This window comes from Babylonia areolata, chromosome 18 (assembly GCF_041734735.1).
Source record: "Babylonia areolata isolate BAREFJ2019XMU chromosome 18, ASM4173473v1, whole genome shotgun sequence".
Lineage (NCBI taxonomy): Eukaryota > Metazoa > Mollusca > Gastropoda > Neogastropoda > Buccinidae > Babylonia > Babylonia areolata.
In genome coordinates this window covers 72,183,080-72,209,596 of record NC_134893.1, presented here as the reverse complement: position 1 = coordinate 72,209,596, position 26,517 = coordinate 72,183,080, and the positions used below count along the sequence as shown (strand labels likewise).

The 26,517-nt window shown below is 42.5% G+C and overlaps 1 protein-coding gene across 6 annotated transcripts in view; it reads right to left on the bottom strand.

Annotated features, from left to right (window-relative positions):
• The window catches only part of LOC143293055 (uncharacterized), a 46,117-nt gene that overhangs the window by 15,702 nt on the left and 3,898 nt on the right, over positions 1-26,517 (bottom strand). For 5 of the 6 annotated variants that reach the window (XR_013056712.1, XM_076603925.1, XM_076603927.1 and 2 more), the window contains exons 2-6: positions 13,017-13,637; positions 7,519-7,567; positions 6,241-6,382; positions 4,052-4,188; positions 396-3,500 (exon numbers count right to left, since the gene is read on the bottom strand). Coding sequence is in view for 5 of the 6 variants with exons in the window: in XM_076603925.1 (XP_076460040.1) it covers positions 396-3,500; positions 4,052-4,188; positions 6,241-6,382; positions 7,519-7,567; positions 13,017-13,162 (3,579 nt within the window). In the remaining variant the exon portion in view is untranslated. Of the gene's footprint in view, positions 1-395; positions 3,501-4,051; positions 4,189-6,240; positions 6,383-7,518; positions 7,568-13,016; positions 13,638-19,979; positions 20,230-26,517 lie in introns of those variants that run through there. The other variant, XM_076603926.1, reaches the window with a different exon arrangement.

Sequence of the window (26,517 nt, the reverse complement as noted above, 5' to 3'; positions counted from 1 at the left end):
TTATGCACCTAAATAGGAAGCAAGTGTCTACAGGTTTGAGTCCCATATCTAGACTGGAATTTTGACACCCCCCCCCCCTCCCCCACTCCACTGGACCTTGAGTGATGGTCTGGTTGGCTAGTCAAACGGATGAGATGATAAACCCAGGTCCCTTTAGCAGCAAACACTTCGTGCACACAAAAAATAATGAACCAAATTTTCCTTCTTGCAGTTATTGAATAAGCAGGAATCGCACGAGCCTTGAACTGCTGAAAGGTCAGATAAGAAATAAATCAGCCAACCCAAAGAGGCTGCCATTTCTGCTGCCTTTGTTCCTCCATACAGACTGCAGAAAGAAAAACAACAAAAGAAAGAACAGAAAAAAAAAGAGAAGAAAAGAAAGAGAGACAACTCACACTTGTCTTGTGAGGAGGCGGAGGTCTGCTAGGAGGAGTGGCCTTTCCTGGGGCCGGCCACTTGGGCTGATACGAGACTTCCAGAGAACTGCTCTTGTCAAAGTCAAAATCAATGTCCACCGTGATCCTCTTTCGCCCTGATGACGGCGGCGGTTCACTGGGCAATGCTGGAGGTTTGCTGGAGCGTGGCGTGTGTGGAGGGGAGGAGAGCGGTGAGTGCTGATTGGGGTCCTTCAAACCACCCACAGCGATCTTCTTCTTCGCCCCAGTAACCTCCCCTTGTTTCACCGAGTCAGTGGTCTTCTGGGCTTCCATTGCTTCTGGCTGTGTTGTGTCATCGGTTCTCAGTTGCCTCTCTGGCTTTGGAGGAGGCTCTGTTTCAGCTGTGTCTTTGTTCCCACTTTTCAGGATTCCCTTCAGTTGTCCCATGAGGGACGGCCTTCTTTCCTTCTTTTTCTCACCGGCGGCAGCACCCTCTGGAGACGGTTGGTGGCTGGGTGATGGGGATGAGTCCTGTTGGAACACACTGGTCCTGTCATCCTTACCCTTCTTCTTTGCTTCCGGTGACTTGGCCCGGGATGCCTTCTCTTTCTGCCCAGCCCCAGAAACAGGGGTGTGAACAGGTGGTGGCCGAGGGGGTGGGTGTTTTTTAGGACTCTTCTCCTTTTTCTGAAAACCAGCTTTTTCCACTGCTTTTGTACTCACATCCATTGTCTTAACAGTTTCAGCACTTTTACCCACAGTTTTCTTGTCTGAGTCAACTGTCTTGGCAGTTTCAGTACTTTTACCCACAGCTTTCTTGTCTGAATCAACTGTCTTGGCAGTTTCAGTACTTTTACCCACAGTTTTCTTGGCCTCTGAGTCAACTGTCTTGGCAGTTTCATCACTTTTACCCAAAGTTTTCTTGGTCTCTGGGTCAACAAAACCGTTGTCTCGGTACTTGGCCATTTTCCGCTGTGCCTCCTGCTGCCATGATGGCTTGGAATCCATGTCGCTGTCAAAGATGTTGCCTGCTGACTTGGCCCGCTCCTTCCTGTCCTGCGCTGAGTTACTGGAGTCCCGCAGTCTGACCTGAGTGAAGGGAGGGGGCTGAGAAGCCTCTGTGCTGGAAGATGACTGCTTCGGGGTGGACAGCTCTTTCCTACCAAAAATGTCAGCAGCAGATTTGGGTCGTTCTTTGTTTGTGCCCACAGCTCCCCCAGCCCTTAACGAAACACCTGTCGTGTCTCGGGGGGAATCATTGGATCGGTCTCTCCTGTTCGCTAATTTGTTATCTCCTTTCTTTTTAAACAGGGGGACACGCTCTGAGGGTTTCTCATTCTGCTTTGGAGTTGACGCTAAGGACACTGGTATGCTGGCCTCGTTTTTGCCTTTTCCTGTGTTCAGTGTGATGGTCACAGTCTCACCAAGTTTTGTGACTGGTACAGGTTTGTCAGAGCTGACGTTAGAAGACACAGAAGGAGTTTTCTTTTCTGACTCTGCACTTTTGTTGGAGGTGTCTCCAGTTTTAAGGAAAGAGAAGGGAGATTTCCCTTTTGACTCACTAAGAAGTCCATCTGTTTGTGACATTTTTCCCTTCTTACCTTCATTCTTATCCACTGAAGACAACTTTGATTTCTGGTCACCACCTGCAGTGTGTCCAAGACTGACCTTGCTGGAAACCAGCCCTGCAGGAGAACTCTCAGACACAGCGGGGCGAGAGACTGAGGTGGAGGTGGGTGTTGAGGTATGGGACGACGCTGTGATGGCAGAAGAGGCTGAAGAATTGGTGTTTCTGACCTTGGCCAGGGATTTCAAGAGTCCCGTCAGAGCTGTCTTGTCCTGCTGATCTTTAGCTGTGTCACTGGGCACCACCATCACGGCCACTGGCTCCTCCCTGTACTGAGAGCGTGCCTTGCTGAATGCCGTTTCCACTTCCATCGGCTCTTCAACGCGCATGCCGCTGGTTTTGGTGCCGAACGTCGACAACAACTCATTTCCAGTCTTACTCTGTGAAGTGCTGCCACTGCTGGATGTTGTCACCAGTGGGGAAGGCTTGGAGTGTGCGCTGTTGTTGCTTTGTGTGCTGAGTAATACTGATGACGAAGATTTGTGTGACGCCTCACCCTGACTGGCTGACAGTGCGGCGGACTTTCTGGGGGACGGTCTGGGAGAACTGGCGTTGAGCATTGGTGGGGGTGCGGAAGATGGCAGGGGAGGAGGGGACGATTCTCTGACCGGAGATTTCGTCCTGTCCGGAACTCTCCTCAGAGCTGTGGGGGACTTTGTTTGGTCAGACGCCGCCCTTTGACCCATGTCTGCACTCAGAACACTGGTCCTGGGGCTGGCTTTGGGAAGAAATTTCTCCTTTTCCTGCTTCGGTTCAGGTGTACTGGTCAGCACTTTTACACCACTCTGTCGAGGTTTTGCCACAGGGGTTGAACTTTTCTCCACCCCTTTGCTGTCTGAGGCGGGTTTGTTTCTGGAAAACAGTGAGGTTTTGTCCAAAGCACCATTTTTTGTTTTGTCAGAAGTACCCTCCTCTGCAGAGCCAGCTGCCTGGAAAATGAGTGGCAATTGTCGCTTTTGAGATTTCACATCGTTCACGTCCTGACTACCAGACAGAAAGTCCATGCTGGAATGTGTGTGAGAGGTTGGAGTTGAACGATCTGGCTGAAGCTGTTTGTTGTTAGAAACATCCCCTCTGCCCCGTTCCAAGACTTTGGTCGAAACTTTGTCATCGTCTGACTTTTTTTTGGCATCTGTGTCTTTGGAGAATAAGAATTTGCGCACCTCAGACTTCTTACCATCATCGTCTGTAGTCCTCTTAGTACCATGCTTGTCAGTGGTGCCGAGTGTTTTGCCAAAAGCACCTGAATGTCCATTGTCTTCTGAGGAACTGGATTTCACCGGAGAAGCTGCAGCGGTGTCGTTACCGTGAAGCTTGGGGGAGAAGAAGGGGGAGCGCGTGTAGACCTTGTTTGTAGGGGAGAGGTCGCTGTGTCGGAAGCAGGAGCGGTGGTAGAGTTTGCCGTCCTCCACATGTCTCTCCAGCAGGTACACCTTGTTGTTGCAGATGGCACACCTGTCGCCCAGCGTCTTCACCTTGGCTGTGCTCTCAGCGTCCTGGGACAGACAACACAAAGAAAAAGACTTCTGAGAGAGAGAAAAGACATGCATACTTCATGGCACTGAATGGTCATGTGCACACCATACACCCACAATGTCATAAACACACTCTCAGACCATGCTCATTACAGCATTCTGAGCCACACTGATCCTTCTTCATTTAGTTCAAACCAAATACCAGAGTATTACACAACTTATCGAATAAAAAAAAATGTTGAAAATGTTATTCCTTCATTTCACAAAGGAGTACACATAAAACACACTGAAAACAAATAAATATGTTTTTAAAAAAAATGCATTTGTCTAAACTGAATAGAAGATAATTGAAGTGAATATAATTCGAACCATGATGGAACATCATCATTTTATTAAGCACAAATGGAAGCACACATGCAACACATATATAGACATACCCCCACACAAACAAAAATGGTGACACTCAACATCTGGACATAATAACAACCCACACTGATGATGATAGAGAGAGAGAGAGAGAGAGAGAGAGAGATGCATGCACACACCCCCAACTCATTCCAAGGAAAGCTGACCTTTTTGGCAGGAGGCTGTTTCTTTGGCTCTGGCTCTGAAAGTGGCTCTGCTGGCTGGTGTCTCTTTGTGCCGTGGGCAGGTGCTGCTGTTGCTGCTGCTGTTGTTGACTTCTTTCCCTGCACACCCGGCCCTCCCACTGCAACACACCACAATCAGCACCTGATACTGCTGTTACCTGTCTCATCTCATCAGGCAACGGAAACTTCTGTTACCTGTGTGTTACCTGTCATATATTGCAGCTGAAACTGCTGTTACCTGTCTGATCTGGTCATGCAACAAACTGCTGTCTTCTGTCTGATCCTGTCATGGAACCAGCTATTGAAACCATTACCAGTAGACTGCAGGCACTGGGACTGTGACAAACGAAACCTGGGTGTGGCTCTGTATGGGGAACTCAAGATGTGTGATGTGGGAGTAATGCCACGGAGACAGTACACAAGACAGGACAGAAAACCCCCAAAGATGCTGCTATTACCTGCCTGGTCTTTTCATGCAACCAGCAACTGAAAATGCCATTACCTGTCTGACCTTGTCGAGATGTCATGCAATTTATAAGTTAAACTGCTGTGAGTGTTACCTGTCTGATCTTGACATGGTCAATGGTTAAAAAAAGGGACATAATGTTTTACAGCCATCAGGGCAGTGAATTCACATCCACTGTGTCTGGGGCTCAGTAAGGGAAGGTGGGACTCAATCTTCTTCCACAGTTTTAACCTTCCCTGGAGGACATCTGTTAGCCATTTACATGTGGGTGAAGCAAGGAAAACTGGAGTCAAAGGCCTTCCAAGGTCACAACACCATGCCAAAATGGGTTATTGAATCCTGATCACTGGATAAGTCCAAAACCCAAACCATTCTGCCATGGTGCCCTGAATAAAAACACTGAAACCATTCTGCCACGGTGCCCTGAATAAAAACACCTAAACCATTTTGCAACGGTGCCCTGAATAAAAAGACTGAAACCATTTTGCCACGGTGCCCTGAATAAAACCACCCAAACCATTTTGCCATGGTGCCCTGAATAAAAACACCCAAACCATTTTGTCACGGTGCCCTGAATAAAACACAAACCATTTTGCCATGGTGCCCTGAATAAAACACTGAAACCATTTTGCCATGGTGCCTTGAATAAAAACACCCAAACCATTTTGCCATGGTGCCCTGAATAAAACCACCCAAACCATTTTGCCACAGTGCCCTGAATAAAACCACCCAAACCATTTTGCCACGGTGCCCTGAATAAAACCACCCAAACCATTTTGCCATGGTGCCCTGAATAAAAACACCCATACCATTTTGCCATGGTGCCCTGAATAAAACCACCCAAACCATTTTGCCATGGTGCCCTGAATAAAAACACCCAAACCATTTTGCCATGGTGCCCTGAATAAAAACACCCAAACCATTTTGCAATGGTGCCCTGAATAAAAACACCCAAACCATTTTGCCATGGTGCCCTGAATAAAAACACTGAAACCATTTTGCCACGGTGCCCTGAATAAAAACACCCAAACCATTTTGCCACGGTGCCCTGAATAAAAACACCCAAACCATTTTGCCACGGTGTCCTGAATAAAAACACCCAAACCATTTTGCTATGGTGCCCTGAATATAATAGTGTAACGATTATAGAAGACCAACTTAAAGTGTTGATTTAGTTTATGTGTGTAATTATATATATATATGTATGTATTTTTCATGTGAGTAAATTGAGCTCAAAAGCATAATTAGACACAGCAAACTTAATCATTCAGTGCCAGAAATTTTTGTAAATTAAAAAAGTAATAAAAAAAATTAAAGTGCTTTCTCATTGCAAGAAAATTTAGTTGATTATGTAGTGTTAAAAAATATATATTAATTTTAAGTCAAAATATCTAAGAGATACAGGAAGAAAGTATATGTTTTTGTGAAAGAAAATGAACAATGATTCCGATTCCTGACTTCACCCCCAATTATTCTAATTGCAGAGAACTATTCAGGCATTTCAAAATGAAGATTCTGAATGTTTGTGCAAACAAAAAATCTATTACCACCTATAGAAAGAAACACACATGCATACACACTGACACCATTAGGGTTGTGACATACATTTTTTTTCTGTATATGAGCCAAAACTATTCAAAATATACACAAAGACAGTGGCAATGGGACATATAATGACAGTGGAAGCCAGTCCAGATGTCCTTACACTGCGGCAGGTTGCACAGTTTGTTGTAGTACTGTGACACGTAGGTGATGACACTCAGCTTGTCCGGAGTTCTCAATGCCACCATGTCGGCTGCCTCCAGAAAGGCTGGGATGTCCAGCTCCTGCTCCGCAACCGTGAAGGCCTGTTGTAAAGAATTTCATTGGATGGTTAGGACACAATGGGTTTTTTTTTTGACGGTTAAGACATCGAGAAGGCCTGTTGTAAAAATGATTTTCAGTGGATAGTTAGGACACTGTGAAGGCCTGTCATAACAATAGTTTTCAACGGACGGTTAGGACACTGTGAAGGCCTGTTATAACACTGATTTTCATTGGACGGTTAGGACACTGTGAAGGCCTGTCATAACAATGGTTTTCACTGGATGGTTAGGACACTGTGAGGGCTTGTTATGACAGTGATTTTCACTGGACCGTTAGGACAATGAAGGCCTGTTACAACATTGATTTTCATTGGACGGTTTGGACAATGAGACAGCCTGTCACAATGGTTTTCATTGGACATTTAGGACATTGTGAAGGCCTGTTATAACACTGATTTTCATTGGATGGTTAGGACACTGTGAAGGCCTGTCATAACATAGTTTTCATTGGATGGTTAGGACACTGTGAAGGCCTGTCATAACTTTAGTTTTCATTGGACGGTTAGGACACTGTGAAGGCCTTTCATAACATAGTTTTCATTGGACTGTTAGAACACTGTGATTGTGAGATTTGTCAGAACAATCATTTAAAAAACAGTTTAATAGGAACATCGAAAGGCTTACTTTAGATGCAAGGAATACCAATCAGATAGTCCAAATTATTCAAAAGAAATTCACAAAACACAGAATGCAAACCAAGAAATAACATTTGATTTCAGCTGAGCAATATATATATATATATATATATATATACATGTATATATATGATAGTCGTGCCTGACTATGACCATCAGAACAGCAGAGGAGGCAATTGCTGTTCCGACTATTTGGGCAAGAATTTGATTTTAGTGGAGAGTGTCTTGCCCAAGTTACATCCCCACTCTCTTGGCCAAGAGGGTTTTAGGACAGTCGGCGTTGGGATGGTTCCCAAAGGCCAACTAGCCCACAAGGCTGCAGCACTAAGAGCCAGTGCAATTTTGCCTCCTAGTTTGAGAGTCATAGTCCTTCACAAAAGACTAAGCTGTAAATGATTTCCCATTGACTGGAGAAACCACTGATAATACAGCTCTCACTTATATTGATATAATGACATATATATATAACATATTACAACTTACCAGATGGTTGTTGTCAAAGACATTCTCTTTCGACAGTGAATCATAGTCTCTGGAACAGACATTTTATTTCTTATTGACCAGTTTTTATGGTCACAAATAGCTATCTACACTCATTATCAGTAAAAGATCTATTCTATGAATACGAGGCAACATTCACATTCATGAATATATTTTTCTTAATCAATAAAGAGAAATGGGTAGGGAAATATATCATTACATGATAAAGAAAAATTAAAGCAAGGTTTGTGCAGTCTATTTCTAATATTCTATAACAATATACGGGTAAAAAAAACAACAACAACTGAACAAATGGCAGTTCTTCAGTCTTGAAAGCTTGGACAAAGCTCTGAAATAAATGATAATGAAAAAAAAAGTATCAACAAAAAAAACAGCAAAACAACAACAACAACAACAAAAAACCCCAAAAACACACACACATCAGCAAGAGAGTGAAAAAAGAGATGTGGAAATATGACAGATTCTTAATGCTAGCTAATGATTCAACAGTGTTAATGTGAAGTCTAAAAGAAAGGGGCAGCATTTTAAAACCAAGGCCTTTCCCTTTGTTTTGTCCACCAAGTCAGAAGAAAGCTGATAAGGGTCTACCTCAGCCTTGATAATTATGTCACTGTCAGTGCTGTAGTTTCAGTTTCAGTTTCACTTTCTCAAGGAGGCGTCACTGCGTTCGGACAAATCCATACACGCTACACCACATCTGTTGAGCAGATGCCTGACCAGCAGCATAACCCAACGCGCTTAGTCAGGCCTTGAGTGCATGCTTACATATTTGTGTACCTATGAAAGTGGATTTCATTTTACGTAATTTCGCCAGAGGACAACACTCTCGTTGCCATGGGTTCTTTTTCAGTGCGCCAAGTGCGTGCTGCACACGGGACCTCGGTTTATCGTCTCATCCGAAAGACTGGACGCTCAGTTTGATTTTCCAGTCAAACTTAGGAGAAAGGGCGAGAGCGGGATTCGAACCCACACCCTCACGGACTCTCTGTATTGGCAGCTGAGCGTCTTAACCATTCTGCCACCTTCCTCCTGTTGTAGCCCAAGTGGACAACAGAGCTTATCAACTACCCCCAACCACCACCTTTCCCCTTCCCACAGTCTCTCCCCCCTCCTCCCAACCAAAAAGTGTGGCTGGGCAGTTGTCCTGGGCCCTACAGGGAGGAAAGAGATTAGGAAGGAAGCAAGGTACCAATTCCTGTTGTGATGCAATGTGACAGGTGACAAATCTGAAGTCAGCCTTCATTACCTGTCCTGCCCCTGTCTCACCTGATTGATGTTAAGACACCTGAGCACTTCACACAGGTTTTAACACCCACCCCCCACCCCCCCGCTTCAGATGTTTGACTAATTTTAGATTGCTGTTCAACCTGTTGTTCCTTAACTGGGGAAAAAAAAGAAGAAAAAAAAAAGAGAATGAAACATGACTGAGTATTACGGTTTACATTGAAACAGGAAAGAGGAAAGAGCTAATAAAAAAAAAAAATTTTTAAAGGGGAGGAGGCAGCATTTTCAAATCAAGGCCTATCTGTTCAGTATCTAGACTAAGAATAAAATACAAGAATGCTAAGATTCTATCTCAACCTTGATAACATATTTAACATGGACAACAGAACCTATTAACCAACCCCCAATCCTTCCCTCCTCACAAACCCACACCTTTCCCCCCAACCACACCTTTCCCCCAAGTCGTCAGGGTCCTGACGCTGACTTTTCAGCGCAGCTGGGCAGGCCTTGTCCTGGGCCCTAAAGGGACGAAGGAGATGAGGAAAGAAGCAAGGTATGAATGTCTGTGGTGATGCAATGTGACAGGTGACAGATCTGCTGTCAGCCTTCATTACCTGGCCTGCCCCTTTCTCACCTGATTCAATTACACACCTGCTAGGAAACACAGGTTGTTTTTTTTCCTCCCTCAGGATATTTTTAATTGCTGTTCTATCTGTAAATTTTCTGAGTGCAGTGGAATTGGATTGGAGCTGAGGCAAAATGCCAAGGTTTTCTTAAATGCTTGACAGATCAGAGGGTAAATTAAGACAAATCTATATCAGTATATACTATATTCTTCTCTGAAGACCTTGTATGGTCCAGCTCTCCCTTGAGTTTCTTATCACTACACCACATCTCCTTAAGAAATAATACAACTCCCCCCCCCCCCCCCTTTTTTTTAAGGGAGCAGATGCCTGACCAACAAATCGACCCAACACACAGATCATGTTGCACAGAGAGACAGAGTGGTACTGTGACTGGGAGAGAGAAAAAAAATGCCACCTCAGGCACACACAATTCTGACACTGAGAGGGAGAAACATGCATTCACTGATTCAGGCATGTGCATTTGTGTAGTAACCAGCAGCCATACCCAGAAGGAAAATGGAGGAGTGGCAAAGGGACAATACCGAGAAAGAAAGAAATTTTTTTTCTCAGTGTTAGTTGGCTACAACTCTTGCTATCTCTCATACATGCATGTCTAAGTCTATTACTGGGTTTTACATACATGTATACAACATGTATGCAGCCACATTTTGTTTTCGTCATACATATAACATGTATGCAGCCATACTTTGTTTTCGTCATGTCTACAACATGTATGCAGCCATACTTTGTTTTCATTGATCAGGGAAGGGAGAGAGGGAGGGAGACACAAAGAGACAGGCAGGGAAAGACTATACTGTAGTATAGAGAGGTGCTGAGGCACGGTCACACTGTTCTCACGATACAAGTACATGTACCCAGGCACGTGGGAGCCAGTCACCCTCACATGAAACAGAAAGGGATGGGCAAACACTATGACTTGGCATGGATTGAAAAAGAAAAAAAGCAAAAAAAAAGCAGCAAACTGGTGGCCCCTTCACACATTTATCAGTTCTACCTTTGACACCTTGTGCTCACCAATAAACAAATGCATGGGTTCCTGCCCCACCTGAACATTCCATACCTTTTGTCAACAGGTTAACGGCCATGAGAATGAATACCTGAATAACCTGAGTGCAGTGGGTGGGAGTACTCTGAGTAGGGAGCAGAAGAGCAATGAAAATGTGTTGAACTAAATCTGCCCCTCTGGTGATTCATGCGTCTGTCTTCTTTTTGCTGGTTTACTGTCTGTTCACTACATGGTGATTTTGACATAAGCATTTATTTGCTTCAACACACACATGTATACACACTCAAACAATGATGTGGACAGTGGGTAAGGAGTGGGGAGGGGTGTACTGAACAAACAAAACTAACAAAAAACCCCCACAAAAAACAACAACAACAAAAAAGCTGACAGTGGAGTGGTGGGGCACTGGATACATACATAACACCTAGAATACCTGGAATAAGACAGTCAACGGTGTATTGAAAATAGTGAACCAGTTCAGGCACAATTTCAGGTAATTTCTGAAAAATATTTTTATTCCAAATCCAAGTGTTTAGTTGAAATATAATTAATTTCTATCATCTTTTTGTGGACATGAGAATGTTTCACGGTGACTTTTAAAGAATTAGCAGGTAGTATATTTACAAGAGTCCGATTCATTTCATGGGTGCATCTATTTGTCCACACACTCTTATCAACAAGCACACAGACTTGCCCTACCATGTCCTTTTCTCCTTCACTTCATAACATAACTTCATAACATGTGTGCCTGTGTTATGGCTGATCAGAATCTAGTAACAGGTCTGACCTAAACTTGGAGAATTTATGCACTTCATCAGTATCATAGTATGTGTTGACACATTATGTTTCCTGCTAGTTTTTTGTGTGTGAGTGAATGAGAGAGAGACAGAGAGTGAGAGAGAGAGAGTGTGAGTGTGCGTGCATGAGAGAGGGAGGGAGGGAGAGAGAGAGAGGGGGGGGGGGAGAGAGAGAGAGAGAGAGAGAATGTGTTTGACTCTGTAAAGTTCTGTGTCTGTGCATGTACAAATGCACATGTGTGCACGTGTGTGCACGTACGTGTGTGTGTGTGTGTGTGTGTGTGTGCGCGCGCGTGCGTGTGCACATGTCATGTGTGCACATGTGTGCATGCACGTACCCTATCCAAAACCAGTTTCACACATATGACTGAAACCCCCATACAATTTGAACACCACCTACAACAATACCTCGACCCACCCAAAACAATGGAACTGAGCAGCACTGAACTCTGAAGCCTTTCACTTCCTGCTTTAAAAACAAAGCATAGACAGAGCGAGAGAAAGAAAAAGGAAACAATAACAAGGAGAAGGGGGAAACAGGCAAGTAAGGTGGGGGAGGGGGGTGGGGAGGGGTTGAGGGAGCTAGAAATAAAATGCTGAGCAAGAATGTTGAAAGTCTCCATGCTGATTCAATACTGCAAGAATGTTGAAAGTCTCCATTCTAATTCAATACTGCAGGAATGTGGTAAGTCTCCATTCTGATTCTTCTCCTTCGTTCATGTGCTGCAACTCCCATATTCACATGCATATAATGTACACAAGTGGGCTTTTACGTGTATTCGTGACTGTTTTTACTTCGCAGAGTATGCATTCATACTCTGATTTCTGGGGTATTCTGATTCAATATTGCATAAATGTAGTAAGTCTCCATTCTGATTCAATACTGCATAAATGTGGTAAGTCTCCGTTCCGACTCAAAACTGCAAGACAGTGTATAAAGTCTCCATTCTGATTCAATACTGCAAGAATGTGGAAAGTCTTCATTCTGATTCAATACTGCAAGAATGTGGAAAGTCTCCATTTTGGTTCGATGCAGCAAGAATGTAGAAAATTCTGGTTTGATACAGCAAGAATGTAGAAAGTCTTGATTCAGATTCGTTAATTTACAGCAAGAATGTGGAAAGTCTCCATTCTAATTCAATACCACCAACCCCAATACCTCAACAACAGCTATGGTGACAGGACTAAAGTGCAAAGTGGTTTCCAGGGTGATAAAAGCCTGCCAACCCCATTCCTTTGTTTCTTTTCCAGTCCCCCCCACCCCCACCACCCCCATCCTGTATTTGTGAAAGGTCTGCCCTCTCTGACACTTGAACAATGCATGGGTTACCACCTTATTTACACCAACATCAGAGAAACCTTCACCAATTCTCAGTCTCACCAACTTGGATCAATGCTGTGTCTACCCAATATGGAACATATGTGAAACCAGCCCCATAAGAACCAGTTTGTGCGTGTGTGTGTGTGTGTGTGAGCACATTTTGCTAAAAAGTACACATCTGTAAACCATTATCATTATGTAGGTCAGCCATAATCTCCAAGAAAACAATAGCTGAACAACTGGCGCCAGAAATAGACACTTCCTGAAAAGTCTGTTGAAATAATACTGTGCATGAAACAATACCATGGGTTTATTATCAAATATTTGGTTGACTGAAAGATTTTTTTTCTTTTTCTAAATAATAGTGTCTACCTATTTCTTGGGGGCAAGCTGGGCAGCTAAAAACAGAACAATGCAAAAAAGATTAGAAACAAATGAACACCATGCATGATTTTTTAAACATTTTCCAAACTCAGGCCACTTACATGAGGTCGGGACGGAAGCGGTGGATGATGGCACAGAAAGCCAGACCATTACGCCACGAGGTAGTGAAGTCCTTGACATGAACGTCGCGATAACCATCCGTCATGCGATGACACCACTGCTGCAGCGCCTTGATCTTGCTGGCCATGGCTGATCCCTGAATGTACTCCTCTTCGGCACCACTGTCTTAACAGGAGGCTAACCTGTCTGTCTACAGTATGAACTTGTCAACATGAGGAGTTGAATACCTTATCTGTTCTGTCTTTTAATGAACAGAATACGTAATTTTCCTCTCAAGCTTTTTCTTCTTTTCCAAAGCTGAATCTATTCTTTGTCGACACAAAAATAAAACCAAGACACAGTGTGTGGTTTTCCGATAAAAACAATTTTTTGTGTATGTAACAGCACCAAAAATAATACGCATCACTGAGACACAGTAAACCACTCCAGTCAGCTCAAGGGGAGATTCAGCACTGTCACATCACTGAAGGGAGTGATGTCAGCCTTTGGAACAGCAGCATGTGTCAGTTAACAGTCCTTGGAGAGACGACAGCAGCCATATGTGGGGGCAGTGTGGCAGCTCCACTGGGTCCAAGCATGTCGTCATCTGTCCCCGACATCATCTGCAAACACAAGTATTTTTTGTATTTCTCTTTTTGTCACAACAGATTTCTCTGTGTGAAATTTGGGCTGCTCTCCCCAGGGAGAGCGCATCACTACACTGAGAGCGCCACCCTTTTTTTTCCCCCCATCTGCATGTTGACTTGTTTTCCTATCGAAGCGGATTTTCCTACAGAATTTTGCCAGGGACAACCCTTTTGTTGCCGTGGGTTCTTTTACAAGTACTAAATGCATGTTGCACATGAGACCTCAGTTTATCGTCTCATCCGAATGACTTGTGTCCAGACCACCACTCAAGGTCTAGTGGAGGGGAGAAAATACTGGCAACTGCTGGTGTGATTCGAACCAGTGCGCTCAGATTCTCTCGCTTTCTAGGCAGACACGTAACCTCTAGGCCATCACTCCACTAGTTTTAGTTGCACTGAGACCTGTACCACATCTGCTTGGTGAAAATTGTTTTTTTGCCTTAACACAAACCTAGGGTAGGCTCCCATGGCCTGACCAGCACACTGGGTTTACACATCGGTCAGACATCTGCTCCTCATCCAACATTGATGAGTGTTCCCAGGGCACAAGTCTGAATCAATGGGAGTTGTTTTTCCAACATAACGTTCCCACAACCACCCCATTCTCCTTCCTATCCTGAACCAATGGGAGTTGTTTTTCCAACATAACGTTTCCACAACCACCCCATTCTCCTCCCTATCATTTTCAACTGTAAGATTAAAGACAAAAAGATGTCAACAGCTGGTTTATATCTGATGCAACACCTTGGACATAATTTTACTTGCTATATCAAGACATAAATTAAAATAAAGTATTTCATTTACTTTCTGCTTATTTTCCTATCAACTGTATAAAATCTGAACATACAATTCCAAATACACTAACAGTACTGCTCACGGCATTATGAATATTTATTTTGCTTTCTGACTTAAATTCAAAATACGAAGCATGACCACAAGGGAAAGAGAACATGAGAGGAGACAGATGGACAAACAGAAAACAAAGAACAGAACTGCAAGCATACACGTGTATGTGTGTGCATGTATGAGAGAGAGCAGGCCTCAAACCAAAGACAAACATGTGACATTCTTACATCCTAATGGGTGTGCATGCAATGCATTTGTGTGTGTGTGTGTGTGTGCGTGTGTGCGTGTGCGTGCGTGTGCGCACGCATGTGTGTGAATGCATTAATAAATCATAGTGTAAGGAAATTATACAAGTGGATTGCTTAAAAGTTCAAAACTACCATCAGACAATGATCATTATTGATCATGTATAGTATACATAACAACTGATCCCATTATCAAAAGAAACATGTAGTGCCAAAGGCAGTAAGTTGTTTTACACACAGTAAATCCTATTTCACCAAAAAAGAAAGAACTTTTTTTTTTAAGATAACAATTACATATAAGAAACAACCATACATCAAAGGACTTTTCATTTAATCATGAGTTCAAATTAGCAACGAACAAGACAGATTACCTGAATACATAAAGAAAATCATCCATCCAAAGGCTTTAATTTATTTGTCTAAGTTCCAGTTAGCAATGAACATGTGAGAAATTACCTTAACATAATGAAAATCATTCCTGTATCCAAAGGCATTTCTATTTATCCCTAAGTTCAAATCAGCAATGAACAAGAGAGACATCACCTTAACATAACCAAAATCATACGTTCAAAGGCCTCTCCAACACAGCAGTGAACAAGACGGGAATTACCCACACCTATTTACTATTAGTTGCAAAACTATGAAGGTATGGTTTATATATATATATATTTCGTGTGGGGATGGGTTAATACGATCAGTGGATATGATCTCAGTGTGGATAATTAGTAACAGATCCAGTCACTCTCACGTTCCTGGACACATCATGTCTGATCAAGATCACAATCATTTACTTTTATTTTTTGCTGTAACAGGTCACCCACACAAGTCACGGGTGTGATAGTGGCAATCTGCCTTCACTGGATAAAATGCAGACAGAAGTGGTACATAAGATAAAAGTGGTGAAATACAAAGTCTATGAGAGCAACAACAAATTGCTGAAGAGATGGATTCTATACACATCAACAGAAGTTAAAAAAAAAAAAAAAAAATAAAAGAGAGAGAGAGAGAGAGAGAGAGAGAATTGGATAAAGCGCCAAAGGTGACTAAGGAGCAAACATTAATCAGGAAATATTTACCTGCAATACTAACCAATGACTTGCATACAGATACAATATACATTACATATCTAATGGATGACTTATTTGTACCTGATGCATTTCTTTATACATTTAACTGGCTGGCAGTGATGAGGTGTCACTTCAATGTAATTTAAAACACAGTTACAAACAACTATAAATGTATGAATGAATAAATAAATAAATACATAACAAAGATGTAAATAAACACAGAAAAATACATAAAGATTCACAAAAAACGATAACTCTAAATGCTAATGCTCCAGCTCACCCATGTACACATAAACAACTAATCTAATCCACCCATCATTATCTCACCACATCCAGTGATGAAGTGTGTGATGGATGGGGGAGGACAAAGGAACAGCCCAGAGGCTGTGGGGGATGGAGGGAGGGAAGACCAGCAGCCTGTGAGAGGGAAATAAATTGGACAGTGTCCTTCCTTGAACTCATGACCGAACTGCATCCCTGGCTGAGGGTGAGTCACTAATGGGCAGGGGTGTCCAACTGGCCAAGACACCCACCTGGTTAACAAGGCCTTCAGGGGGAAACGGCAGGAGTGAGAGAGATCAAGATCAAGAGAGACACACAGAGAGAGAGGGAGACTGACAGATCAAGAGTGGACAGACAGAGAGAAAGAGACAAGAGATCAAAACAGATAGATTGGAGAGAGAAAGAGACAGCAATAGAGAGAGAGAGAGAGAGAGAGAGAGAGAGACAGAGAGAGAGCGAGAAAGAGAGATAGAGCAGCTAAGAGGGAGGTGAAAAAGACATAACAGGAGAGAGAGAGAGAGAGAGAGAGAGAGAGCGAGAAAGAGAGATAGAGCAGCTAAGAGGGAGGTGAAAAAGACATAACAGGAGAGAGAGAGAGAGAGAGAGAGAGACAGAGACAGAGAGACAGAGAGAGAGAGCGAACATGAAAAACAAGCAGATAACTTAGAGGAGAATGTAAGCTCATAGAGAAAAAAGAAGAAGGAAAACAACAACAAGAAAACACACACAAAAAACCTGGAACAAAATATGAGGTTCAGCAGAGAATAACTTAAGACAAGCATACTCTGATACTGCCTTTGAAAAAACAACAAAACCAACAACAAAAACAAAAAGCAAAACAAAAAACAAATAACACTGCACCACAAATCCATCCACCGTTATCACTTTACTTGGGAAAGTTTTCATGAAACTGAGGTGTATGAAGAAGACAACATAAACAATCTTAATACATCTAACAGTAATGGCACATTAGATGACAGTATCTCACTGACATGACACCACAGCTGATTTATTAGTATATTACTTTGAAAACATTTGCATTGATCACTTATTCATATTGGTCCAAATCTGAATTATCCAAAGTAGCAGATGTGTGTGGACTCACAAATCAGCAGAGTTCTGATGCATCATGCTACAAGGGGTGAGCTCTCCAAATAGGGCTGTCATACTTGATACTAACAAGCGCATGCACACAGTCACACATACAACCATTCAAAAGAATGCACACATGCACACACAGGATCACACTGCTGGATGTCTTGGTCAGTTTAACACCCCTAACTCACCATTACCCAGCAATGTTGTTCACATCTTATGTAATGTAAAATGTTCTTAAGAAATATATCAGTGTTATTTTATCATATGTGACCTCTTTGAATGCTAAAACATTTGCATGTGTTTTACATCTTGTTTGAATTGTGATCTACACAACAGAATGGTAATTTCTCTTAAGAGATAAGAAAGTTGACCTGACTTGAAATGTATACAAGCACATAACTGTACAGTCCATACATATATATATACATGCTTTATTTGGCTTCTCTTGGGGGCAACGTTTTAGTTCTTAAAAACTGGGAAATAAAGACGCGTGTCCAGACTACAGTGATATACTCTCTGCTGACAGCAGTGTGGATTCCACAGTGACATGGCTCCCCAGTCTCTTGGGACATAAAGAACAGCCCAGTACAGAACAAAAAAAGACAGACCAGTACAGAACAAAAAAACCAAAACAAACAAAACAAGCCATGTAAAGGACAGGTAATGGAAAGATTAGGGGAAGGAGTGAAGGAGAAAGAGATGAAATTACAGCTTGTCATGTGAGGGCAGAAATATAAAATGACATCCTGAGAAATCAGTCAGAAGACAGGAATGTACTGGCTCTTAAAAAAAAAATTTTGAAAAGAAAAAGAAAAAAAAAATCACCTGCTCTTTTCATACCTACCCCAAACCCTGACCTCTTTTCCGGGAAAATGTGTGTTTGTGTCTGTCACAACCCGTAAGGGGCTGGCCATGAACCCCCGCCCCTTCCCAGACTAGCTAACGTCCCGACAACACAAACACAGAGACACAGAAAAGTTCAGCTCGTTTTACTATGGTCATGTCAACATACATAAATAAATGAACGCCTCAAACCCAAGCATTACTCACACACACACACACACAAAAAATAACCTCTAACTACTGCACAATACAATTTGCTGTCAACTGCAGCGCCAGTTCTGCTCAAACACGAAGCCAGAGTTCAGACATTTGCTGACAGCCAAAGACGGACCACGCTGGTAGTTGCTGGCTGGAGCTGGTCGGGCAAGAGGGACAGTGGGAAAGCGGGAGCGGGAACGAGAACAGGAGTGAGGGAGTTTCGGGGTGACACGTTAGAAGGGGGACGAGGACCATTCCAGGCTTGTCCCGGAGACCCGTCGAAGGCAGTGGCACGGAAGGGAGGGAATCAGGAAAACCTGTAACACCTCGCTGGCTCTGTTGACTATGTTCTTTTTTTACTAATTGCAAAAGAGTACATTACCCCCCCCCCTCCCCTCCCCACTTATCTCTTCCTTAAGCAATATACATTACGCTAACCACAAAAGGCAATAATATATTTCAGTTTCCATCATGCTAGTTCCGAATAATATAAACAGCACCAGCCGGGCTACATTACAATTACATCACATTTCCATCCCCACCAAAAATGTTTGGGAAAATTTACATACTGCAATTAGACAATCACCATTACAGACCTGAAACAATCCGAGCTGAATATAATTATGGCAAAATGATACACCCAAACACAAATTTACTAATTTCTCCCGAATATTTAGAGATAAAAGAATGCTGGATTTAAAATTTCCACTAAAAAACACAACATCACCCCGACCTTGCAAGTAACCTAAACCTGACTTTAACGTCAACCAATATCACAATTCACAACACTACCTTAATATTACGCAGACAAACACAGACTCCCTCACCTGTCACCAGGTAAATGGGCACACCGCTGCCCAGGGTGAAACACAGACCCCCACACACACAGAAAGAAGAGGGTGACAACGCACACACCCCACTACTTCTGTAGGACGACACCCAACAGCTCCCTCGCTGGAACGGTGATCCGTCTCTTGACAGAGCTTGGCATCAAAAGCCCAGAGAAATCTTTCTCTCCCCACCATATAGACTTCTGAACTGACTCAGAGTTCACAAACCGTTCAGGAGAAGGGACATGACATACACATATCCTCAGATATGCACGTGTAAAAGCACGAAAGGGGACAGAGGGGGGTGAAGGAGAGGGATGGAAAGAGGGGGAGAAGGGAGAGAGAGAGAGGAGAGGGAGGGAGAGAAAGGGGGAGAAGGGATGGAAAAGAGTTGCACATGAACACATGCATAGAAACCGTCACGAGCCGTGACAGTGTCAATGTGTTTGTATGAATGGCTTGAGTGGGTGAGTGAGTGAGTGAGAGAGAGAGCGAGCGAACGAGAGAGAGAGAGAGAGTGTGTGTGTGTGTGTTTGTGCATGTGAAATTAGTATGCTTGCTAGTGCATGCTGTTAGAACTATTAAAAACACTGATTCATATACTACTACTAGTACTACTACCAATGCTATGTATTCATATAGCATAATAGCGCCTGATGTCTCAACAGGTCTCCAGGCGCTTTACAAAAAAACCTGGTATAAACAAATACACACCCACGCCCACACAAAATGTTGCATTGGTCAAAACCTGTTACAATGAGCATATTCTTCAAACAAATTCTGATAAACACGCTTCAGGGAATACCGTTCTCTGCTCTAAATTCTTAATCAAATAAATACAACAACACGCTATGGTCACAAATTAATCACCCGGACAGTCGCCAAACTGGTGAAATAAATCATACTTACGGCCGGATACGTTCTCAGTCAGGCTACAACACACTCTCCCCCTTCTGCCTCCCAATTGATCACCGACACACACACACAGATCTGTCATAACATCGTTTTGAAACTGGTCTTGCACAGATTAAACAGTGCGAGCCGCACTGGATGCCCAATGAAAGCAGCAGACGACAATCTGTCTTGCCGGGGAGTAATTCGTAAATTCTTGACCGTAGTTTCGTCAAGTGGCGTCAGCTGCCACGAGCGTGACAAATACTCTGCTCTCTCCACACGCCGTCGAGTCAGTCACTCTGAACCATAGGCAGCCAGCTTGGTCACACACGTTTCGTTTTTACCCCAAGCCCATCTCTCCCCTCCCCTCTCGCACACAGACACATGTCTACACTCTCTCCCTAGATCCATTAAAACAACGACTGGACAAATCATCTCTCTCTCTCTGTGCGCGCGCGTGAGTGCCCCATCCATGTGTGTGTGTGTGTGTGTGTGTGTGTGTGTGTGTGTGTGTGTGTGTTTGCGAATGCGTGTACACATTCCTGGGAGTGAACATGAAAAAGATAGTGACCATTTTTGACATGCTGATAATTATATATATATTTTTTTTTATTATTTTTTTTAAATATATATAAAAGCTCTGCTGTACTAGTGGCAGAACAAGCTTGAAACAACAAAACCTCCAAACACATATACTCTACACAAACACACTGAAAACCTGCGGAACAGTCTGCTGCAGAAAACCAATCACTGATTTTCATTTGCATAAGTGCATGATAGGCATACATTGTGTGTGTGTGTGTGTGTGTGTGTGAGAGAGAGAGAGAGAGAGAGTATGTGTGTGTGCGTGCGCGCACGTGCATACAGTTGACAGTCACCTGCTAAATTTGTACGTGAGCTTGTGGGCAGGTAAATTTTTTACACTTGTAATGGTCTATGCGTCCCTGTCTGAGCACTGTTGGCAGTCTATGCTTGTGTTTTGAGAGGTGGTATTCCCACAACAATGAACAAGAAGGGCAGTGTGGATCAAGCTTTTAACTTTTACCATGGATTTCACCCCCTCCCACCACACATGCCTTGTAGTGATTTGGTCAGCATCTCTTGACAATGCCACACCTTTTAAATTGTTTCAAACCTTTAACATCACACATACATACAAATGCATGCACGAACACCCACATAAACACTTGGGCAATTATACAAGAGAGAGAGAGAGAGAGAGTGTCAAGATTCAAATGGTTTGACATATATACAACATGCTCATATCACCAAGTGAAAAACACACTTCCTCTAAACACTCCCACCCACATATTCATGCCATTCACAATATTAGAGAGAGAGACAGAGACGGATAAGAAATTTTGCAACATTTTTGCCCCACACATACCCACCACCACATCAGTAAGAACTGCTACAGCTGCACTTGTGTCCAACCATTAAACAATATGTTACGATCACTTGGCAACACACTTTGTCCATTACCTATCGCTCTATTGATCTCTGGCGTGTGTACACCTGAAATGCTCAGTGTACGGTCCACTGTACAGCACTGTACACTTGTCTTTCCGCGCTCCTGTGCATGCTGGTATGTTTTCATGATTTGCTACCTTTAATGCAAGGTGTCGAAATAGATTTTATGCATACGCGCATATCTATGTGCACGCATGCATTCTTATGCTTGTGTGTTGGGACATGTCTGTACGTGTGTAAATGCATATCATGCATGTATAACTAGTATATGAGCCAATTAGTGTGCCACATGAGAGGGAGAAGGAGTCTCTATGTACACAGTCTCTTGTGTAACTCTGTGTGTGTGTGTGTTGTGTTGTGTTTGTGTGTGTGTGAGTGTGTGCATGTACATGTGTGTGTGTGTGTGTGTGTGTGTGTGTGTGTGTGTGTTTATGTGTGTGTGCGTGCGTGCCCGAGAGAGAGAATTTGTGTTTATATGCAGTGGAATGTACCCATTCCCCTGAGTTAGAAAAGTCACTGTGTTAATAATTATCTTGTTTATTTAAGTCCAAAACTACAGTAATAATGGGTGTGCACATTTCCATTTCCCACTTCTTCTAGTCAATTTGCCACAACATTATATGTGTATACAATATACTTACGCACTGTGACAAATCGGTCATTGAAAATGTTCTATGCTGGTTGCTGATAAGCTTGCAGATCAAAGCTCACTTTAATCAGTGGTGGCTCCCACTGCATAAACGACCAGCTGATTTTTTATCAAAGTTCAGCTAAATCAGCAGCTGTTGCGACTGCTAAGAATACATAAATATGATGAGTGCTCTTTCTCTATGGCTGTCCCTATTTAAAGTATTTCAAGACTGCGTACAAGTGTGTGGTTAAAAATCAACCTCACTCCAAAATAGTCCCTCGCCAATCTCTCCTTTTCCACATGTCTCCAGACTTCTGTCCACACCTGTTTACAAATTCTGTGTTTCATCCCTTTGGTTCAGAGTTATGCATGTGTGTGAAAGTTGTGTGTGGAAGTGCTTTGATTTGTCTCTGCTCAAGATTCAGTAGCAATATGAATTTATACAATCATTACCATTATGAACTGGATTGTTATTATTAGTAGTATTCTTATCATCATCATCATCTTATTATCATCATTGTTATCTTTATTATCAACTCTGTTGTTATCTTCTTCTTTTTTTTTAAATATTAACATCATTATGACATAATTTTTGTAATGGTTCCAAAGAAGAGAAAGCAAAGCATGCTCAATAAAAGCTAGCTTGGGAAAGAAAGGGCATTAAAAGAAAAGAAAACAAGCATGCTGAATTAAAGCAAGTCTAATGACTGGACTGTTTCGCAATGGTTTTGGTTTGGGAAAATCAAATTGTGCTGGCAAAGATCTACATGTGCACCCGGTCATAAAACAAGATTAGGTGACTGTATGTCACATAGGTCTGAACACACAAACACACACACCCCATCTCTATCACTTTTACATGTACTTTCTGTGTGTGTGTGTGTGTGTGTGTGTGTGTGTGTGTGTGTGTGTACTTATAAACATGTGTGTTTGTGAGTGTGCATACTTTTACATGTGTGTGTTTGTGTATGAGGACAGCCATGATATGGATCTGTGTGTGTGTGTGTGTGTGTGTGTGTCTCCCTCTGTGTGTGTGTGTGTGTGTGTGTGTGTGTGTGTGTGTGTGTGTGTGTCTCTCTCTCTCTCACACACACACACAATGTTTGTGCTCAACAAGGAACAGAATAGTCACAAGACCACTCTAATCTACATACTGATACATATCATTCTGACGTGAACCTCATCAAGATAGTGTCTGTCAAATTCCAGTCACCACAAGTGGAGATAGAAAATGTGTGAACTACTTGACGTTAAGAGCAACAGTATAAAGGCCATTAACCCCTTCAGAGCTGAACCTTCCTGAAATGAGATCAGCGCAGCCGCTGTTTCTGTGCATTTTCTGAAATGAGATTGTGATTTTCCTCTTTCAGTCTCAAGCTGCTGCATGCAAGTACACATACACACACAAACACAGCCCACAAAGGAAGACACACATCCACACACTACAAAGATCAGGCCCTTCCTTCTTTTCCTGTCACAATGTCTCCACACACGCGATAATCACAGTGCTCGGCTCTGTCACAACAAAAGACGGCTGTGTCAACACATGTACACACAAGTACTGCACCACCATTTACAGTCACACTTACAGTCCTCTCCAACCAAGACCTCTTGTTTAAAGATCCATATAATGGCTGTCCTTGTGCTTGCTGTGGCTCCTGCCTGGCAAAACTCCATAACCTTTAGGAAGACTGGAGCATTGTTGCTGCCTTTGTCGTGCATTCAAGCTCACCATTTCCCCTTTACTGATTCGGGCAGGTATTGGTGATTCGTGTTCATTTCACTTGGTAATTCACTCTGTGTTCTTGCCTGAAATGTCACTGTGTGTGTGTGTGTGGTGCAGGTGTTTTTACAAACTTGACTACTTGACAGTGTATTGTTGTTGCATACTTGTATACAAATTATACGTAACCAGGCACAATATGTAATTGTTGGTTGTTTTTGTTGTTTTTTTAATTATCAAAGACAAGGCTCAAAGCTCTGGACCATTTCCAAACCCAGCTCTACATGGATCCAGGATTAATTATGAAAAAAAAAAAAAAAAAGAAAAGAAAGTAAAATGTGAAGCATGCTTTTTATACTGATGCATGCACGTGATTCATTTTGTGAACATTTTTAAAAAACTAATTAAAAACGTGTGCCACATAAATATAATGATATATATGCATGCTAGTTTGTGAATGTGAGAGCAATAGTGAATATGGGAAGAGCAGAAATAAAGACAAACCTGTGTATGTGTGTGTGTGTGTGTGTGTGTGTGTGTGTGAGAGAGAGAGAGAGAGAGAGAGAGAGAGAGAGAGAGAGAGAGAGAGAGAGAGAGAGAGAGAGAGAGAGAGAGAGAGAGAGAGAGAGAGAGAGAGAGAGAGAGAGTTTGTACAATGCATACACTTGATTCCAACTGCACCAATTCGCAGATCTGTTTCCAAAACAAATACTTTGAATTACAGACACTGATTTATTACATATTCGTCTGAGCTAATATACATTATATTCTCTTGAACAAACACTAGTTTCATGCATCTATGACGGAATATGTCATAAACCTGACCCTTTTCTTAACAGCACATTCTAGTTTGTGGTTAATCAGTTAATCATTTACTGAATTCCACACACTCAGGAATGTGGTTCATGTCAAGCTGACCTAAGACTCGCCCAACTGACAGAGCTTCTGATTGTGCATAAACATGCAAGCCTGACACCTTGAAAACAGAAGAAATGAGGCACTGCATATTTATAGGGAAGGTCCCTGGGACCTTCAAAACTTTCTGAGAATAGTACATGAAAAGAGTGACAATCCTGTATGGCAGAGCTTCAGTGTGACATTGGTATCGTCTGCTGTGAGTGTGAAGAAGACTTCTCTTCCTTCACCAGACTTCTTGGCCCAGAAACATACAGTTATGACAAGAAGGTATACCTGCTTTTCATACATGTGTGCAGCAATGCAGATTTGATTACAATGTGCAGCACTGGATAGCCTCTGTCAAGGTACACCCCACCCCCTAGAAATATATAAACCCCTGGGGCCCCCAAGATTTTTTTAAAATTTATTTTTTTTAAATGATCAGAAAACCTGACTGATGAGTAGAATTCTACAGCTGTCAGAACAGAATATACAAGGAAGAAAGCAAACAGTGGGGTAGCAATGACAGGAACATTGAAAGAAAGATCCACTGAAAAATTAATGAGAAACTAAACGACTACTGTTACCAAGCAGCTGTGCATGCATGGCTGCCTGTCTGCGCCGGTCTGTCCATGCCTGGTACTGTTACTGCTTTGCTGTATAGTATGCACTATACCTGTACATGTATTCTGTCAGCCTCTCTCTTTATATCATTTATAACACCACCACCACCACCAACAATAATAATAGTATTTACACATTTTTATACAGTGCTTAATCTTGTGCAGAGATAAATCAAAGACCTTTCACATCAGATAATGAGTCATTCACATGCATGCATAACTCTGACTCTGACTTGATGGATGAAAGACAAAACTTAGAAAAATAAAGAAAACAAAGTAAAGAAAGTATGCATGTGCATGTGCTTGCATGCATGTGTGTGTGCATGTGCATGTATGTGTGTGTGTGTGTGTGTGTTGTGTGTGTGTGTGTCGTGCATGCGTGCGTGAGTGTGTGTGTGCGTGTGTGTGTATCTGTAAGCATGTATAGGAAACAGCATGTGTGTCACTGTCACTGTCAGTGATTCTACCTTCAACAATCTAAGCCTTGCTCAAGAGAAACCAATTCTACAAAACAAATTTCCCAAGATACTTCAATATGCAAGATACTCAAGATACTCAAGATACTCCATACGTCACAAACAAGTCTAATGGCAATGACCACATCTGATCTAAACCCAGACCCTCGCAGTCACAGCAGACAAACAAAACAGGGCATTAACTGATTAAGCAGCAATTATTCCTGGCCTATCCTGAGCATGCTGAATAATCCATTAAATAGCCAGCCCCAGAGGTCTGGTCACTTGGCACATTGTCCACAGGGCAATTTCCCTCTAGCAATGTCCAGCACCACAAGTCACTGCCCTGCTTGTATTATTACTCATTTACTGTATACAGGGTTCACAAAAAGTTAAGGATCATATGTCACCTTACACAGTTTTCTCCTTGGAGGCATGGTGAAATGATGCTGAGCTTTTGGCAAACAGCGCCATTGCTACATACAAGTATTAATCAATTCAGGGCTCAAAAGAAGTCCACTTGATCTGAGAACTTGCACAGTTTTCTACATGGTTGCATAGTAAAATGACGCTGAATTTTCAGCACAAAACAGTGGTGAATAATATCAATATAATGAGCACCATCCACAGTCTTAACCAGTGATCTATATTTTCTTGCAATTTCTTCTTCTTTTTTTCTCTCTTCTTTTTCACATTAAAAATCCACATCTATCATATCATAAACCACTGAATGGCTGTAAAAACAACTACTGAT